The sequence below is a fragment of the Mobula birostris genome, chromosome 7 (genome assembly GCF_030028105.1).
Source record: "Mobula birostris isolate sMobBir1 chromosome 7, sMobBir1.hap1, whole genome shotgun sequence".
Classification (NCBI taxonomy): domain Eukaryota; kingdom Metazoa; phylum Chordata; class Chondrichthyes; order Myliobatiformes; family Myliobatidae; genus Mobula; species Mobula birostris.
Genome location: NC_092376.1, coordinates 2,740,839 through 2,761,474, shown reverse-complemented (window position 1 = coordinate 2,761,474; position 20,636 = coordinate 2,740,839). Strand labels below are relative to the sequence as shown.

Genomic DNA, 20,636 nt, shown 5'->3' with positions numbered 1-20,636 from the left:
CTGGTCAGACTCCACTTGGAGTACTGTGCTCAGTTCTAGTCGCCTCACTACAGGAAGGATATGGAAACCATAGAAAAGGTGCAGAGGAGATTTACAAGGATGTTGCCTGGATTGGGGAGCTTGCCTTATGAGAATAGGTTAAGTGAATTTGGCCTTTTTCCTTGGAGCGACGGAGGATGAGAGGTGACCTGATAGAGGTGTATAAGATGATGAGAGGTGTTGATCGTGTGGATAGCCAGGGGCTTTTTCCCAGGCCTGAAATGGCTAGCACAAGAGGACACAGTTTTAAGGTGCTTGGAGGTAGTTACAGAAGAGATGTTAGGGGTAAGTTTTTTACGCAGAGAGTGGTGAGTGCGTGGAAAGGGCTGTCGGTGGCGGTGGTGGAGGCGGAAACGATAGGGTCTTTTAAGAGACTCCTGGATGGCTACATGGAGCTTAGCAAAATAGAGGGCTATGGGTAAAGCCTGGGTAGTTCTAAGGTAGGGACATGTTCAGCACAGCTTTGTGGGCTGAAGGGCCTGTATTGTGCTGTAGGTTTTCTATGTTTCTATTATGTGGTCACATGTATGTACTCTGATAATAAATTTTACTTTGAACTTAAATACCTACAAAGTAATCAAGTTTTTATTTGAAAAGTGGTCTATGACTTAATATATTACTTTAACAAATTACAAAAATTTCTCTGTAACATTTGATTTTTTTGGAAAATTAATGTTTGGAGATCTAAAATTTGATCTAGTCTACTGACACACTAGTGCAGAAGACAAAAATTAAACATCTAAGGCAAAATTTATATAAAAAATCTGAGGTGCCTCAGACTTCTTCACAGTACTATATTGGTTACCAGCATGGGGCATTCATTACCAGTGAGGGATATTCAACGCCAGGCTCTCACCTCTCCTGCAAGTCATGCAGACTCTGCTCGGCTTTCTGCAGCCCCTCCAGGTCCTTCATCATCTTCTTCATGTGCTCTTTGGAGTATCGGTTCTGGATGTAGGCAAACCAACAGCCACCCACACCAATCACTATGGAAACCACCAGCATGAAGTCTTTCAGGTGGTTGTGACGTGTCACTGCAAACCAGAGACAAGCATGTGAGAGTGGAAAAGGTAACAACACCCCAGCCTCCAGTATCAATGTCAAGGGTGGTCAGCTCTATGGTACAGCTTACTGAGACATATAGGCGTCTCAGGTCCCACACCACCAGGTTCAGGAACAGTTATTACCCCTCAACCATCAGGTCCCACACCACCAGGTTCAGGAACAATTATTACCCCTCAGCAATCAGGTCCCATACCACCAGGTTCAGGAACAGTTATTACCCCTCAACCATCAGGTCCCACACCACCAGGTTCAGGAACAATTATTACCCCTCAACCATCAGGTCCCACACCACCAGGTTCAGGAACAGTTATTACCCCTCAACCATCAGGTCCCACACCACCAGGTTCAGGAACAATTATTACCCCTCAACCATCAGGTCCCACACCACCAGGTTCAGGAACAGTTATTACCCCTCAACTATCAAGCTCTTGAACCAGAGGGGATAACTTCACTCAACTTTACTCCCCCCATCATTAAATTGTTCCCACAACCTGTGGACTCACTTTCCAGGACTCTTCACCTCATGTTCTCAATATTCATTGCTTGCTTGCTTGTTTGTTTGTTTGTTTATTTATTATCTTTCTCTTGGTATTTGCACAGTTTGTTGTCTTTTACAATGGTTGTGTATCTGTTGTGCGTGGTTCTTCATTGATTCTATTGTGTTTCTTTTATCTACTGTCAATGCTCGCAAGAAAACGAATCTCAGGGTTGTATACAGTGTCTTGTAAAAGTATTCAGCTCACAACCCTTTTTTTTCATATTATACAACTGGGGATTTTGATCAATTTAACTGAGAATTTTTATTTGTGAATAACATGCTCCTTTGGTCACAATAGAGCCCTGTATTTAGCAGCATTCATCTTCTCACCAATCCTGGCCAGGTTTCTAGTCCCTGCTGCTGAGAAGCATTCCCACAGCATGGTGCTACCTCCACCATACTTTACAGAAGGGATGGTGTTACATGGCTGAAGCTCAGTATTAGATTTATACCACACTTACTACTAAAAGAAAAAGCATATCCTTGCCCATAAAGACTTTGCAAGTGTTACTTAGTAGATATTGCATAGGTGTGGAAGAAGATCTTGTGGTCAGGTGAAACTAAAGTGGAACTTTTTTGGCCTCAACACTAAGCAGTACATGTGCCATAAATCTAAAACTGCACATCAGCCACGTAACACCATCCCTTCTGTAAAGTATGGTAGAGGTAGCATCATGCTATGGGAATGCTTTTCAGCAGCGGGGATTAGAAACCTGGTCAGGATTGGTAGGAAAATGACTGCTGCTAAATGCAGAGTTATCCTGGATAAAAAAAAATACCACCTTCTAGCCTCTGCTAGAAAGCTTAAACTGGGGAGAAAGTTTATCTTTCAGCAGGGCAACAACCCAAGGAACACTGCTACAGCAACCACAGAGTGGCTTCAAATGACCTTCTTGAGTGGCTTAGTCAGAGCCCTGACCTTAACCAGGAGCATGTTATTCACAAATAACAATTCTCAGTTAAATTGATCAAAATCCCTAGTTTAATACTCAATAATTTGAAAAAAAAAGGGTTGTGAGCTGAATACTTTTACAAGACACTGTATACAACCCTGAGATTATTTTCTTGCTAGCATTGTAGATCGAACATCTCTGGCAAGACCTCAAGACTGCTGTCCACCCCTCCTCCCCAACTAACCTGGCAGAGCTTGAGCAATTTTACAAGGAGGAATGGGTAAATCTTGCTCCATCACGTTGTGCAAAGCTAATAGAGACTTATCCAAAAAGCCAACTGGCTGTAATAGCTGTGAGAGGTGGTTCAACTATGTATTGAGCAAAGGGGGAGAATGTGTTGAATTGCTGACATTTCAGTTGTTGAATGCTTTTCATGCTTGACAATCTTCCCTGTTTTGGGGCTCCACCGTTAAAAAAAAAAGGAGCATGTGATTCACCAATAAAACTTCTCAGTTAAATCGTTCAAAATCCTTGGTTGTTCTCATTTAGTTGAACAAAGGGTTGGGGGCTGAATACTTTTACAAGGCACTGTATGTTGACATAACATTGTTGATAATAAATTTCCTTTGAACCTTGAGCTTGTTCACACAACACCAACCCGTCATTCACTCCTAGAGCAGGGACACAATAATAATCCCCCTGAACCAGGGGTTCCCAACCTGGGGTCCCTAGACCCCAGACCCCTTGCTCGATGACATTTGTCTGTAGCATATAAAAGGTTGTGAACCGCTGCTCTACACTATCCCAGGACAAGGACAGCTGGATCAGACACAGTGATGATCCCAGGCTCACCCCCATCAACATCAATGGGTCTGCAGCTGAGGGGGTGAGTAGTTTCAAGTTCCTTGGTATACATATCACCGAAGATCTCACTTGGACTGTACACACCAGCTGTGGGGCGAAAAAAACACAACAGCGTCTTTTCTACCTCAGGTGACTGAAGAAGTTCAGCATGAGCCCCCAAATCCTCAAGACTTTCTACAGGGGCACCTGCATCACCGCCTGGTACTAGAACTGCACCAACCTTGATCACTGGGCGCTGCAGAGAGTAGTATGGACAGCCCAGCACATCTATGGACATAAACTTCCCTCCATTGAGGACATTTACAGCAGAAAGAAGGCCTGGAAGATCATCAGGGACACCAGTCACCCCAACCATAACCTGTTTCAGCTGCTTCCCTCTGGCAAATGGTACCACAGCATTAAAGCCAGGACCAACAGGCTACAGGACAGCTTCTTTACAAACCATTAACCTACAGCCTACAGCCATCACATAAGCTGTCTCCAGCGCATCCTGGGAATTACCTGGCATGAGCGGGTGCTTCACACTGAAATGCTTGTAAAGACCAACTGCAGAAGTATTGAGGCCATGATCACCCAGCGTCAGCTGCAGTGGCTGGGGCACGTGATAAGAATGCTCCCATGTCGGCTACCCCGCAGAGTGTTATACGGCCAGCTACATCATGGTCGACGCTCAGCTGGAGGGCCGAAGAAGCACTGTAAGGATCAGATGAAGAATGCTTTAAGGAAGTGCAAGATCAGACCCGAGGACCTGGTCGAGGTTGCTGCTGACCGTACCACTTGGCGACGGCTGTGTAGGGATGGGGTTGGTATTCTGGAGATGGAAAGAACAACCAGAAGACAGCAGAAGAGAGCCAGGAGAAATGCAGCCATGGTTGCCGCCACTACCACATATACATGTCCCGTCTGCAATAGAGCTTGTGGGTCCAGATTGGGACTGTATAGTCATCAAAGAGCTCACCGTTAAAGGACGTCGTCATCAGATTTCGATGGACAACCGAAGAAGAGTTATACATTCACATGTCTGTACATTGCGATGGAGTCATAACACAAAGATTTTTACTCCCTCAAGTTGTGGGATGGATGTAAGATCTAAATAAATTCAATTCAATGCACTGTCCTGTCACATATTCCCAGGACAGGGACAGCTGAATCAGACATATTAATACATTGTCCCGTCACACACTCCCAGGATAGGTGGGTATCCAGATCCGCCACAACAAGGACTGCAAGGTTCGCTGTAAGGAGCCCAAGAGCCAAGACATATACCTCCGCCTGCTGGTCAAGTTCTACAGGCTCCTGGCTTGTCGCTCTAACTCCCCATTGAACAAGGTCATCCTCAAGCGTCTGTCCAAGAGCCACGCCAACAGGCTGCACTCTCGCTGGGCTCGCCTGATCCGTAAGATGAAGCTGCTTGGACAGGAGAACAAGACTGCCATGGTGGTAGACACCGTGATGGATGATGTCTGAACTTGGGATATCCCGAAACTGAAAGTGTGTGCCCTTCGTGTGACAGATGTGGCAAGGTACTGCATCCTGAAGGCAGGACGTGAGTGTTGTGAGTGTTGCTTTGATCTTAGCATCTGCAGATTATTTTGTGTTTATGATCTTCGACCAACTGGCACAGGCTGCCCCCAAGGGTCAGGGCACTGTACAGTCGTCAGGACCTCAAAAGGGATGGAAGGTGTACAGACATTTCGGACCGGTTCCAGGAACTCCGCACAGTCACGCCAAGCCTTACATCAGATCCAAGGGCCACAAGTTCAAAAGGACAAGAGGATGCAGAGCCAGCTGAGGATACAAGAACCAAGAGGCACTACTCCCCACTTATATTTCTGAAAGAAAAGGATAGGGACAGCTGGGTTGGACAGAATAAAACTTTCTTTACACTGTCCTGTCACACACTCCTAGGACAGGGACAGCTGAGTTAGAGAGAATAAAGCTCTCTCTACACTGTCCCTTCACACACCCAGGACAGGAATAGCTGGGTTAGACACAGTATTCATCCCTTTACACTATCCCGTCACACACTCCCAGGACCGGGACAGCTGGGTTAGAGAGAATAAAGCTCTCTCTACAATGTCCCGTCACACACTCCCAGGACGGGGACAGCTGGGTTAGACACAGTATTAAGGCTGATTTATACTTCTGCGTCAACTCGACGCCGTAACCTACGCAAGTGGCCTACATGTGTTGTGAGCATTTATACTTGTGCGTTGGTGTGTCTGCGTCGCTCTGCAATTCAGGCACGTCGCGCATGCACACACACCTGCCCGCATAAGGTTTCATGGTCATGGTAGTCTTTCTTGGGGTAAACAAGTTTAAAGCGAGCGCCTTTTTTCGTAAAAGCGAGATGTGTCCTCCATAGTTTCGGAGGTCTGTAAAGCTTTATAGAACATAGAACATAGAATAGTACAGCACAGTACAGGCCCTTCGGCCCACAATGTTGTGCCGACCCTCAAACCCTGCCTCCCATATAACCCCCCACCTTAAATTCCTCCATATACCTGTCTAGTAGTCTCTTAAGCTTCTGCCTCCACCACTGACTCAGGCAGTGCATTCCACGCACCAACCTTCCTCTAATATCCCCTTTGAACTTCCCACCCCTTACCTTAAAGCCATGTCCTCTTGTATTGAGCAGTGGTGCCCTGGGGAAGAGGCACTGGTTATCCACTCTATCTATTCCTCTTAATATCTTGTACACCTCTATCATGTCACCTCTCATCCTCCTTCTCTCCAAAGAGTAAAGCCCTAGCTCCCTTAATCTCTGATCATAATCCATACTCTCTAAACCAGGCAGCATCCTGGTAAATCTCCTCTGTACCCTTTCCAATGCTTCCACATCCTTCCTATAGTGAGGTGACCAGAACTGGACACAGTACTCCAAGTGTGGCCTAACCAGAGTTTTATAGAGCTGCATCATTACATCGCGACTCTTAAACTCTATCCCTCGATTTATGAAAGCTAACACCCATAAGCTTTCTTAACTACCCTATCTATCTTTCAGGGCAGTGGACATGTACCCCCAGATCCCTCTGCTCCTCCACACTACCAAGTATCCTGCCATTTACTTTGTACTCTGCCTTGGAGTTTGTCCTTCCAAAGTGTACCACCTCATACTTCTCCGGGTTGAAATCCATCTGCCACTTCTCAGCCCACTTCTGAATCCTATCAATGTCTCTCTGCAATCTTCGACAATCCTCTACACTATCTACAACACCACCAACCTTTGTGTCATCTGCAAACTTGCCAACCCACCAGAGTTGCAGCCAGAGTTCCTTCCCTGCCCTTCAGACACCCAATGGGAAGCTATTGCAGCATAGGAGGAAATGCGATGCTACCAAGCGGACCAATCACAGTTGTTGCGGTCTGCGTTGCTGCAACGCGTAGTTACATTTTGGGAGAGGTGCGCGTCAGGCTACGGCGTAGGGATCCGCGTAAGCACAGCATAGGGTTCGCAGCTACGCCATACCTACGGCGTCAAATTGACGCAGAAGTATAAATCAGCCTTTAATCCCTCCACACTATCTCATCACAAACTCCCAGGACAGGAATAGCTGGGTTAGACACAGTATTCAACCCTTTACACTATCCCGTCACACACTCCCAGGACAGGGACAGCTGGGTTAGACACAGTATTAATTCCTCTACACTACCCCGTCACACACTCCTAGGACAGACAGAATAAAGCTCTCTCGACAATGTCCCTTCACACACTCCCAGGACAGAAATAGCTAGGATAGACACAGTATTAATTCCTCTACTCTATCCCATCACACACTCCCAGATCAGGGATAGCTGGGTCAGAGAGAATAAAGCTCTCTCTACAATGTCCCTTCACACACTCCCAGGACAGGAACAGCTGGGTTAAACACAGTATTCATACCTCTACGCTATCCTGTCACACACTCCCAGGTCAGGGACAGCTGAGTTAGAGAGAATAAAGCTCTCTCTATAATGTCCCTTCACACACTCCCAGGACAGGAACAGCTGGGTTAAACACAGTATTCATACCTCTACGCTATCCCGTCACACACTCCCAGGTCAGGAACAGCTGGGTTAGACACAGTATTAATTCAATAGACAATAGACAATAGGCGCAGGAGTAGGCCATTCGGCCCTTCGAGCCAGCACCACCATTCACTGTGATCATGGCTGATCATCCACCATCTGTATCCAGTTCCTGCCTTATCCCCATAACCTTTGATTCCACTAAATTTAAGAGCTCTATCCATCTCTTTTTTGAAAGCATCCAGAGACTTGGCCTCCACAGCCTTCTGGGGCAGAGCATTCCATATATACACCACTCTCTGGGTGAAAAAGTTTTTTCTCAACTCCGTTCTAAATGACCTACCCCTAATTCTTAAACTGTGGCCTCTGGTTCTGGACTCACCCATCAGCAGGAACATGCTTCCTGCCTGCAGCGTGTCCAATCCATTAATAATCTTATATGTTTCAATAAGATCCCCTCTCAGCCTTCTAAATTACAGTGTATACAAGCCCAGTCGCTCCAATCTTTCAACATATGACAGTCCCGCCATCCCAGGAATTAACCTTGTGAACCTACGTTGCACTCCCACAATAGCAAGAATGTCCTTCCTCAAATTTGGAGACCAAAACTGCACATAGTGCTCCAGGTGTGGTCTCACCAGGGCCCTGTACAGCTGCAGAAGGACCTCTTTGCTCTTATACTCAATTCCCCTTGTTATGAAGGCCAGCATGCCATTAGCTTTGCATTATCCCGTCACACACTCCCAGGTCAGGGACAGCTGGGTTAGAGAGAATAAAGCTCTCTCTACACTGTCCCTATACACTGAGAGCTCCCTGACAAGTTGCATCTCCATCTGGTATGGGAGTAGTCCAGCATCGGACCCGAAGTCCCTCCCGAGGACTGTGAGAGTAGCCGAGAGGATCACAGGGGTCTCCCTACCATCCATCGGGGACATTTATCAGTAATGCTGTGTAACTCAAGAACTTAGTATTATTAAGGATCCCACCAATCTATCCAGCATCCTCTTTAACTTTCTACCACCAGGCAGGAGACTTGGATGGATAAAAACAAGAACAGTCAGGATGAGAAACAGTTTCTTCCCCCAGGCTATTAGGCTGCTGAACTCCCTGCTGCATCGTATTCAAAGAGTCACTGGTTAATCCGGGATGGGTACCTTACAATATTTAACATTACTGCACTTTAGTTTGTTATTTATGTGTGACTCTTCTCTAGATTTTATCCTTACCTTTATACATTATCGTGTGTTAAGCGTACTATCTGGTTTAAAGAAACGTTTTGTTTCCATACACACTGAAATGTTATATACGTTATAACATGTATATAGTTAAATGACAAATAAACTTGACTTGACATTGATGTTGGATTATGCAGTCTTGCAGCAGGTGATGATTTAAACTGCTCTGTATTTGTACCCCTAGCAATCCTGAACATCAAGGCTTCCATAAACAACAGGAATTCTGCAGATGCTGGAAATTCAAGCAACACACATCAAAGTTGCTGGTGAACGCAGCAGGCCAGGCAGCATCTCTAGGAAGAGGAACAGTCGACGTTTCAGGCCGAGACCCTTCCTCAGGACTCCATAACAACAGGTTATTAGAGTAACACTCAACTTTTGCCCTCAGAAACAACATGACATTCTCCTGACACAGTAAATCCTCCCCCTTAGTAACAGCATGCCTTGTAACACTGGCTAAAACTGTCCCAACTGAGGGCTCAGGGAGTGTGCAGTGTTGCAGTAGGAACAGACTGTAATGACTGTCCCCAAGCGCAGTGCCTAGAAAGCTTCAACCATCAGACAGTCAGGAATACATGAGTAGAGTGAGGAAACCTTTCATTCCTGCTACAGGGTATCACGCCAACCCGACAGCCACTGCGGCACCTGTGAAAACTCATCACACTCAGTACACAGCCAATTCTCCCAGCTGGGCTGGAGACACTCTGATCTGCCCTGCCCTGCCATTCTCACAGGGCCAGAGCTATCTCTGATTCCCCTCTGACTTAACCCGACACCTCATCCAGAAAACAACTGTTCCAAAATTCCAGCATTCACATGCAAAGCACATTATGTAGACAGCACTCCCTTTGTACCGCTCCTTTTTCTCACAATCATACAAAAATTATTCAAATACAGAAGACATACAAAGGTTAAGGGTTACAACACAGCTACTGAATTCAAACTAATGTACAGTATTACCATCCATAATGCACTCAATTCCCTGGTGGGCCCACCATTCCCGAAAATCCCCCCAAACCCATAATGGTCGCATGCTCCCTCTCTGAGATCCTGGCACGGATGTAATCCCGGGAAGAGAGCCAGGCAGTCGGACCAGGCAGAGCCCTAGACAGCCCACTGCCTGGATCCATGAACAGCCAACAGGGCCAGGGCCAGGCCCAAGAACAAGCCTACCAGGACATCCTCTGAGTAACCCTCCGCCCCTGCCGGGTGCCCATAAATCAGGAGCGTGGGACTGAAGTGCAGCCAAAACCTGCACAACCTCTCACACTCCATGCAGACGTGGTACACTGACTCCCCCATCCACAGGAAGGACAGGTGGACAGGGTAGCGAACCTGCCCAGGAATATATCTCACAGTACTGCCCTGTGCAACACCCTCCACCCCAGGTGCGCAATGGACAGGGAAAAGAACCCTACATAGAGAAACTCCTCATCGCCTGATGGTAAGACAGACCACCATGACGTGTCTGGATGGCAAGTGAGGGCAATGAAGTGAAAAATGTGCACGAGCAGCTCATACAGGAACTGTCTCAGCACGCTCGGTGTCTCTGTGAGGCGGCTCCTGAAGGAGATCTTGGGGATTGGGTCCTATGACCACCTCCAGAGGAGCTGGTTTGGCACTGCCGGAGCCACTCCACATCCTCTAGCCACCCCAACACCCACCGTGACGGGATGGGACACGATTTCTACTGCAGCCAAAGCACCGTGCCCTGTGGGCACAGGAGCACTCTGACCGGAGAAGACCCTACCCCAGATCTGCAGTAGCTCCTGGTAAAAATCTGGCAGCTCCCAAATAGCGGCACTGTTGATGCTTGCCGCCGGGGGTTGTGTACCCTCTTGAAGATAATGCCCCCAGCAAAGAAATCGTCTTGTCACCTCAGTGTACATGTATCTCTGCAGGGTCCAGGGTCCAGGGTCCAGAGGAGGAGAACTGCCAGCTGGGTATGTACGCACACCAGTGACTGACTGCCTTCTGCAGTTGGAAGACTCAGGGCCACAACGGAGACCCAAAGCCTCCTGTTGCCCCAGAAGTCCACAAATTTCTACCGGGTACTGGTGAAACAAGGAAGCTACCACTGATTAATAACCAATGCTGTGCCCGTATGAGATTGCACGGAGTAGACCTGACTGGCGTCACAGCCAGACAGAGATTTTTGACTCTAAGTCACACTAGTTTGCCGGCCAAGTCTCCACAGTGGAGCTTAGGTAGACCCTCGATAGAGGAGGTGTGTGGTGCTCCACACAAATGGTCTTAGCTCCTCTGGCAGGGTGTCCCTATCCCACTGACCTACTAAATGACCAGAGCACTTTCCCCAATTGACCCTGGCAGAGGACACGGCTGAGAAGATCTGCTGACAGTTTCGCATCCTCTGTAGGTCAACAGGGTCAGTGATGGTGGACAAACTGAACAAGTATTTTGCATCAGTCTTCACTGTGGCAGCCACTAGCAGCATGGTGGAAATTCCAAAGTGTCAAGGATCATGAAATGTGTTAAAGTTGCCATTACTAGGGAGAAGGTTCTTGGGAAACTGAAAGGTTTGAAGGTAGATAAGTCATCTGTAGATAACTCACTTCCACAGCCTCCAGGCACACCTTCCCACCTTTATCTCTAATCGGTCCTACCTTCACTCCTGTCATCCTTTTGTTCTTCACGTAATTGAAGAATGCCTTGGGGTTTTCCTTTCCCTACTTGCCAAGGCCTTCTCATGCCCCCTTCTTGCTCTCCTCAGCCCCTTCTTAAGCTCCTTTCTTGCTACCCTATTTTCCTCAATAGACGCATCTGATCCTTGCTTCCTAAACCTCATGTATGCTGCCTTCTTCCACCTGACTAGATTTTCCATCTCACTTGTCACCCATGGTTCCATCACCCTACCATTCTTTATCTTCCTCACCCGGACAAATTTATTCCTAACATCCTGCAAGAGATCCCTAAACATCGACCACATGTCCATAGTACATTTCCCTGCAAAAACATCATCCCAATTCACACCAGCAAGTTCTAGCCTTATAGCCTCATAATTTGTTATCATATTTATATCATAAGATATAGGAGCAGAATTAGGCCACTTGGCCCGCCCAGTCTGTTCCGCCATTTCATCATGGCTGATACATTTTTCTTCTCAGCCCCAATCTCCTGCTTTCCCCCCGTATTCCTTCATACCCTGACCAACCAAGAATTTATTATTCTCTGCTTTAAATATACTTGGCCTTGGCCTCCACAGTTGCCTGTGGCAACAAGTTCCCGATTTACCACTTTCTGGCTAAAGAAATTCCTCCTCATCTTTGTTCCAAAAGGACACCCCTCTATTTTGAGGCTGTGTCTTTTGGTCTTAGACACACCCACCATAGGAAGCATCCTCTCCCCATACGCTCTATTAAGGCCTTTCATCATCTGATAGGTTTCAATGAGGTCACCCCTCATTCTTCTCAATTCCAGAGTCATCAAACGTTCTTAATATGACAAACCGTTCAATGCTGAAATCATTTTCATGATCCTCCAGTTTTAGCACATCATTTTTAAGATAAGGGGCCCAAAACTGCTCACAATACTCCAACTGAGGCTTCACCAGTGCTTTATAAAGTCTCAACATTACATTTTTGCTTTTATATTCTAGTCCTCTTGAAAACAATGCTAACATCGCATTGGCCTTCCACACCACAGACTCAACCTGCAAATTAACCTTTAGGGAAACCTGCACGAGGACTCCCAAATTGCTTCGCGTCTCAGATTTTTTGTGTTTTCTCTCCATTTAGAAAATAGTCAATTCTTTCATTTCTTCTACCAAAGTGCATGACCAGATACTTCCCAACACTGTTATCCATCTGCCACTTTGCCTATTATCCTAATCTATCATTGAATCCATGAACACTGTCTCACTTTTTTATATAGTATTTCTGTTTTGCACTATTTTTAATCTAGCTATTTTATATACAAATATACAATTACTGTAATTGATTTACTTTTTTTCTCTATATTATCATGTATTGCACTGAACTGTTGCTGCTATTAGGGAATTTCTGTTAGGCTGCCTATTAGGAGGTTGTATAATGTACACATACATTGATAATAAAATGTACTTTGAACTTTCTTTTCATGACACATGCCGATGATAACAAACCCGATTCTGATTCTGTCTGTAGCCTCTCCATTTCCTCAAAACTACCTGCCCCTCCATCTGTCTTCATATTGTCTGCAATCTTTGCAACAAAGACATCACCTTTGACAAGTTGCTGCACATGAGGCTACTTAGCAAGATGAGAGCCCATGGAATTACAGGGAAGTTACTAGCATGGGTGGAGCATTGGCTGGTCGGCAGAAAACAGAGAGTGGGAATAAAGGGATCTTACACTGGCTGGCTGCCGATTACCAGTGGAGTTCCACAGGGGTTAGAGTTGGGACCGTTACCTTTTATGATGTATGTCAATGATTTGGACTACGGTATTAAGGGATTTGTGGCTAAATTTGCTGATGATACAAAGATAGGTGGAGGAGCGGGTAGTGTTGAGGAAACTGAGAGCCTGCAGAGAGACTTAGATTGTTTAGGGGAATGGGCAAAGAAGTGGCAAATGGAATACAATGTTGGAGAGTGTATGGTCATGCACTTTGGTGGAAGAAATAAACGGGAAGACTATTATTTAGATGGGGAGAGAATTCAAAATGCAGAGGTGCAAAGAGACTTGGGAGTCCTTGTGCAGGATACCCTAAAGGTTAACCTGCAGGTTGAGTCGGTTGTGAAGAAGGCAAATGCAATGTTGGTATTCATTTCTAGAGGGAAAGAATATGAGAGCCGGGATGTGATGTTGAGGCTCTATAAGGCACTCATGAGACCCCACTAAGAGTGCTGTGGAAATATTTGGGCTCCTTATTTTAGAAAGGATATATTGACATTGGAGAAGGTTCAGAGAAGATTCACGAGAATGATTCCAGGAATTAAAGGGTTACTGTATGAGGAATGTCTGGCTGTATTCCCTGGAGTTCAGGAGAATGAGGGGGGATCTCATAGAAACATGCAGAATGTTAAAAGGCCTGAACAGAATAGATATGGCAAAGTTATTTCCCATGGTAGGAGATTCTGGGACAAGAGGGAACTACTTCAGGATTGAAAGATGTCCTTTTAGAACTGAGATGTGGAGGAATTATTTTAGTCAAAAGGTGGTAAATCTGTGGAATTTGTTGCCACGAGTGGCTGTGGAGGCCATGTTATTGAGTGTATTTAAGGCAGAGATAAATAGGTTCTTGATTAGCCAGGGCATCAAAGGGTATGGGGTGAAAGCAGGGGAATGGGGATGACTGGATGAAGTGGATCAGCCCATGATTGAATGGCGGAGCAGACTTGATGGGCCGAATGGCCTACTTCTACTCCTAAATCGGGAGTAGACGGGAGGAGAAGATGGCAGCGCACAACGCGTGCGCAGCTCTCCGGTGAAAAATGACATTGTATCTGTTAAATGGGGGCCGTGGACAATTTCTGATTTGATGGAGACAGACGAGAAAGCACAGAGGAACATCTAGAGAAATTTCTGAAACGCCTGTCCGCTGCTGTCGTTACTGTGTGGTCGGGAATCTTTCGGAGGGTAGGCCTCAAGATCCCTGGCCTTGCCTGCTTTTGGCAACCGAGAAAGAGGTCGAATCGCTCGGACAGAGATGGCGCTCAGTACTCGGTGTCAGAGAGCTGATCAGAGCTCGAAGTTTTCGGATGACTCAGAGTCGGATTGTGGTCAGCATGGCAGGGAGAGTTTTTCTTCCTTCTCCCGTCTGCATGAGATGTGGGACATTTGAGAAACTTTGAACTTTACTGTGCTTACGGACTTCTTCATCAAGCTATGGTATTGTGCACTGTTGTAACTATATGTATAATTATGTGGTTTTGTCAGTTTTTTTCAGTCTTGGTTTGTCCTGTGTTTTGTGATATCACACCGGAGGAGATAATGTATCATTTCTTAATGCACGCATTACTAAATGACAATAAAAGGGGACTACGTGTCTTCATAATCTAAATCTTATGGTCTTATTCCATCATCCAAATTGTGGACATATAATGTAAAAAGGATCGGTACCAACACAGACCCCTGGGGAACATAATTAGTCACCAGCAGCCAACCACAAAAGGGTTCCTTTATTCCCACTCTTTGCCTCCTGCCAATCAGCCACTGCTTTATCCATGCTAGAATCTTTCCTGTAATACAATGGGCTCGTAACTTGTTAAGCAGCCTTGTTTGTGGCACCTTGTCAAAGGTTTTCTGAAAATCCATATGCACAACAACAACCATTTCTCCTTTTTCTCTCCTGATTGTTATTTCCACAAAGAATTTCAACAGATTTGTCAGGCAAGATTTTCCCTTGAGGAAACCCTGCTGACTACGTCATAACTTATCATGTGTCTTCAAGTACTCCAAAACCACATCCTGAACAATCAACTCCAACCATTATCATGACATTACCTTTCAGACATACCTTTTCTATTTCCTGCTGTAATTTGTAATCCACATCCCGTCTGCTGTTTGGAGGCCTGTATACAACTGCCATTAGGGTCCTTTTACTCTTGTCATTTCTTACTCAACCCATAGAGACTCTACACCTTCCAATCCTATGTCATCTCTTTCCAATGATTTAATATTATTTCTTATACACAGAGCCACATCACCCTCTCTGTCTACTAACCTATCTTTCTGATACACCGTATATTCTTGGACGTTAGAGAGTCAGTGGCTTTTTCGCAGGGCTGAAATGGCTGGCACAAGAGGGCACAGGTTTAAGGTAGTTGGGAGCAGGTACAGATGAGGTGTCAGGGGTAAGTTTTTTTACTCAGAAAGTGGTGAGTGGAATGGACTACAGCAATGGTGTTGGAGGCAGATATAATAGGGTCCTTTAAGAGACTTTTGGATAGGTACATGGAGCTTAGAAAAATAGAGGGCTATGGGTAAGTCTAGTAATTTCTAAGGTCGGGACATGTTTGGCACAACTTTGTGGGCCGAAGAGCTTGTATTGTGCTGTAGGTTTTCTGTGTTTCTATGTCCAGCTCCCAAGGGCAGCCATCCCTTAGCCAAGTTTCAGAGGTGGCCGCAATGTCATACTTGCCAATCTGTAGCTGAATTTCAAGATTGTTCATTTTATTCCTTATGTTGCGTGCATTCAAATATGAGACTTTCAGTCCAGTATTTGTTGCTTTCTGTTTTAACTGCTCCACACCTCTCTTGCCCTGTAACTCATGCCACTGGCTGCACTCTATTCCCCTGGAAAGAAATGCCAGCGTTACATTTGCCTTCTTTTTAACCACAGTCTTAACCTGTAAATTAACCTTATGGGAGCTTTGCACAAGGACTCCTAAGTCCCTCTGAATTTCTGATGTTTGAATTTCAAAATACATTATCATACATTTCCCAACACTATTCCATCTGCCACATTTTTGCCCATTCTTCCAATTTGTTTAAGTCCTGCTGCAATCGCATTGCTTCCTCAGCACCACCTACCCCTCCACCTATCTTCGTATCAGTTTAAAAAGTTAGTGGTCCCAATACTGACCCCGTGGGGAACAGCACTCATCACTGGCAGTCAAACAGAAAAGCCCCCCTGTTTTCCCACTCCCTTTTCTCACCTCCCTTTTACTCTTCATTTAACTGAAAAAAACTTTTAGTATCTTGCTTCACATTATCGGCTGATTTGCCCTCATCTTTTCCCTTCTTATAGCTTTTTTAGTTGCCTTTTGTTGGATTTTAAAAGCTTTCGAATTGTCCAACTTCCCAGATACTTTTGCTACCTTATATGCCCTTTCCTTAGCTTTTATGCTGTCCTCAACTTTTCTGGTCAGCCATGGTTGCCTACCCTGCCATTTGAGAACCACTTCTGTGGGACATATCTATCCTGTGCCTTGTGAACGATTCCCAGAAATTTCAGCCATCTCTGTTCTGCCATCATCCCCGCCAGTATCCTCCTCCAATCCACCTGGGCAAGCTCCTCTCTCATGCCTCTGTAACTCCCTTTATTCTATTGTGATACTGATACACTCAACTTATGCTTCACCCTCTCAAGTTGAAGTATGAATTCAATCATATGAACATTGTCTCCTAAGGGTTCCCCAATAAGATCTGTATTATTACACAACACCCAATCTAAGATAGCCTTTCCCTAGTAGACTCAAGCACAAGCTGCTCTAAAAAGCCATCTCATAGGCATTCAACAAATTCCCTTTCTTACAATCTGACACCAACCTGATTTGCCCAATCCCCTTGCGTATTGAAGTCCCCCATTACGATTGTGACATTACCCTTATTACATGCCTTTAACAGCTCCCTTTGCAATCTCAACCCCACATCTTGGTTACTATTTGGAGGCCTATATATGATTCCCATCATGGTTTTTTTTTTAACCCTTGCAGTTTCTTAACTCCATCCACAGAGACTCAACATTCTCTGACCCTATGTCACCTCTTTGTAAAGATATAATTCCATCTCTTACCAACAGAGCCACACCACCACCTATGCTTTCCTACCTGTCTTTTTGATACAAAGTATATCCTTTGATGTTTTTTGATGAAACTTCCAACTATGGCCTTCTTTCAGCCTCAACTCAATGATGCCCACAACGTCATACCAACCAATCTCTAGCTGTGCCATCAGTTCATCCACCCTAATCCGAATGCTGCACGCATTTAAATGCAACACCTTCAGTCCTGCGTTCTTCCCCCTTTTGTATTTTGCCTCTGTGGTACAATTTAACTCTTTGCTCTGTCTGCATTTGTACCCAATCATTGGCTTGTCCTTCCTTACATTCATGTTACACCCATCATCTACTTGTAAACCTGCTGGTTCATCCTCAGCTCTGTCATACTGGTTCCCATCCCCCGTGTCTCACTACACATTGCCTCTGTTTGTAAACTGACTACCTCATCTTCAGCACTACCACTCCAGTACCTATCCCCCTGCCAAATTAGCTTAAACCCACTTGAACAACTGTAGCCAACCTGTCCACAAGGATATTGGGCCCCTTAGGGTTCAGGTTTTACCCTGAGATATGACCTTTTGTACAGGTCATACCTTCCCCAGAAGAGATCCCAGTGATCCATAATTCTGAACCCCTGCCCCTCCACCGGTTTCTCAGCTATGCAATCATCTACCAAATCATCCTACTTTCCCCCTCACTGGCACACGGCACAAGCAGCAATATAGAATTCTACCTTCTCAGTTTTCCACTTAGCTCCCTAAAATCTCTCTTCAGGATCTTCTCACCTATGTCAAGACTTCTGGCTGCTTACCCTTGCCCTCAAGAATGCCACAGACATGATCCGAAACATAAGACTATAAGGCATAGGAGCAGTATTAGCCCATTTTGCCCACTGAGTCTGCTGTGCCATTCAATCAAAGCTGATCCCTTTTTCCCCTGCTCAGCTCCACTCCCTGGCCTTCTCCTCATAACCTTTGATGCTGTATCCAATCAAGAACCTGTCAATCTCTGCCTTAAATACACCCAACAACTTGGCCTCCACAACTACCTATGGTAATAAATTCCACAAATTCACCACCCTCTGGCTAAAGAAATTTTTCTGCATCTCGGTTTTAAATGAATGCCCCTCTATCCTGAGGCTGTGCTCTCTTGTCCTGGACTCCCTTACCATGGGAAACATCCTTTCCACATCTACTAGGCCTTTTTGTCTCGGCCTTTCAACATTCAAAAGGTTTCAATGACATCCCCTCCTTTCCTCCTAAATTCCAGTGAGTACAGACCTAGAGCCATTAAAACTTCCTTGTATGATAACACCTTCATTCCCAGAACCATCCTTGTGAACCTCCTCTAAATCCTCTCCAACGTCAGCACATCTTTTCTTAGATGGGCAGCCCAAAATACTCAAGGTGAGGACCCACCACTGCTTTATAGAGCCTCAGCATCACCCCATCATCACTCTTGTACTTTAAACCTCTTGAAATAAATGCTAACATTGCATTTGCCTTCCTCACCACTAACTCAACCTGCAGGTCAACCTTCAGGGTGTTCTGCACAAGGATTCCCAAGTCCCTTTGCATCTCAGATTTTTGGATTTTCTCCCTGTTTAGAAAATAGTCTGCACATTTATTTCTACTACCAAAGTGCATGACCATGCATTTTCCAACATTGTCCTGGCCTGCTGCGTTCCACCAGCATTTTGTGTGTGTTGCTCGGATTTCCAGCATTTGCAAATTTTCCCTTGTTTGTATTTCATTTGCCACTTTCTTGCCCATTCTCCTAATCTGTCCAAGTCCTTCTGCAGCCTACCTTATTCCTCAACTCTACCTGCCCCTCCATCTTTTTCTGCATCATCTGTAAACTTGGCCACAAAACCATCATTCCCATCATCTAAATGATTGATATACAGCATAAAAAGAAACGGACCCAACATCAACCTCTGCAGGACACCACAAGTAGCTGGCAGCCAACCAGTAAAGGATCCTTTTATTCCCACTTGCTGCCTGCTACCAATAAGCCAATGCTCTATGCCAGTAACTTTCCTGTAATACAATGGCTCTTAACTTGGTAAGCAACCTCACATGCGGCACCTTGTCAGTGGCCTTCTGAAAGTCCAAGTTTACACAATCCAGTATTATTTATCCTACTTGTAATTTCCTCAAAGAATTCCAACGCATTCGTCAGGCAAGATTTTCTCTTAAGAAACCATGCTAACTTTGTCCTATCTTGTCCTGTGTCACTAAGTACTCCATAACTTCATCCATAGCAATTGACTCCAACATCTTCCCAACCATTGAAGTCAGGCTATCTGGTCTGTAACTTCCTTTCTGCTGTCTTCTTCCTTTCTTAACAAGTGGAGTGACATTTGCAGTTTTCTAGCCCTCTGGCACCACGCCAGAGTATGATGATTTGCTTTCAAAGATTATTACTAATGCTTCCACAATCTCTACTGCTACCTCTTTCAGAACCCTAGGGTGCAGTACATCTGGTCCAGGTGACTTATGTACCCTTAGGTCTTTCAGTCTTTTGAGCACCTTCTCTCTTGTCATAATAACTGCACTCACTTCTCTTCCCTCACATTCTTCAACATCTGGCACACTGCTAGAGTCTTCCACTGTGAACACTGATGCAAAATACTAATTTAGTTCATATGCCATCTCCTTACTCCTGGTTATTATTTCTGTGGTCTCATTTTCTAGTGGTCCTATATCCACTCTCATCTCTCTTTTATTTTTTACATACTTGAAAAAGTTTTTCTATCGACTTCGATATTGTTTGTTAGCTTGTTTTCATATTTCATCATTTCCCTCCTAAAGATTCTTTTAGTTGCTCTCTGTAGGTTTTTAAATACTCTGAATCCTCTATCTTCCCACTAATTTTTGCTTTGTTGTATGCTCTCTCTTTTGCTTTTACATTAGCTTTGACTTGCCATGTCAGCCATGGTGGTACAATTTTGCCATTTGTATAGTTCTTCGTTTTTGGAATACATCTCTCCTGTACCTTTACTTTATAGTTTACTTTATTGTTGCCAAACAATTGATACTAGAACGTACAACCATCACAGCGATATTTGATTCTGCGCTTCCCGCTCCCTGGATTACAAATCAATAGTAAATATTAAAAATTTAAATTATAAATCATAGATAGAAAAATTAGAAAAATGGAAAGTAAGGTAGTGCAAAAAAACCGAGAGGCAGGTCTAGATTTTTGGAGGGTACGGCCCAGATCCGGGTCAGGATCCGTTCAGCAGTCTTATCACAGTTGGAAAGAAGCTGCTCCCAAATCTGGCCGTACGAGTCTTCAAGCTCCTGAACCTTCTCCCGGAGGGAAGAGGGACGAAAAGTGTGTTAACTGGGTGGGTCGTGTCCTTGATTATCCGGGCAGCACTGCTCCAACAGCGTGCGGTGTAAAGTGAGTCCAAGGACGGAAGATTGGTTTGTGTGATGTGCTGCGCCATGTTCACAATCTTCTGCAGCTTCTTTCGGTCTTGGACAGGACAACTTCCATACCAGGTTGTGATGCACCCTAGAAGAATGCTTTCTACGGTGCATCTAT

At 45.1% G+C, this 20,636-nt stretch overlaps 1 protein-coding gene and 1 pseudogene across 3 annotated transcripts in view; one reads left to right on the top strand and one right to left on the bottom strand.

The window, feature by feature from the left end:
* Nucleotides 1–20,636, bottom strand: part of stim1b (stromal interaction molecule 1b) — a 232,233-nt gene that overhangs the window by 47,547 nt on the left and 164,050 nt on the right. For all 3 annotated transcript variants that reach the window (XM_072262442.1, XM_072262443.1, XM_072262444.1), the window contains exon 6: nucleotides 896–1,073. In XM_072262442.1, the coding sequence (XP_072118543.1) occupies nucleotides 896–1,073 (178 nt within the window). The remainder of the gene's footprint in view (nucleotides 1–895; nucleotides 1,074–20,636) is intronic.
* LOC140200621 (large ribosomal subunit protein eL18-like) lies at nucleotides 1,137–5,248 on the top strand (annotated as a pseudogene).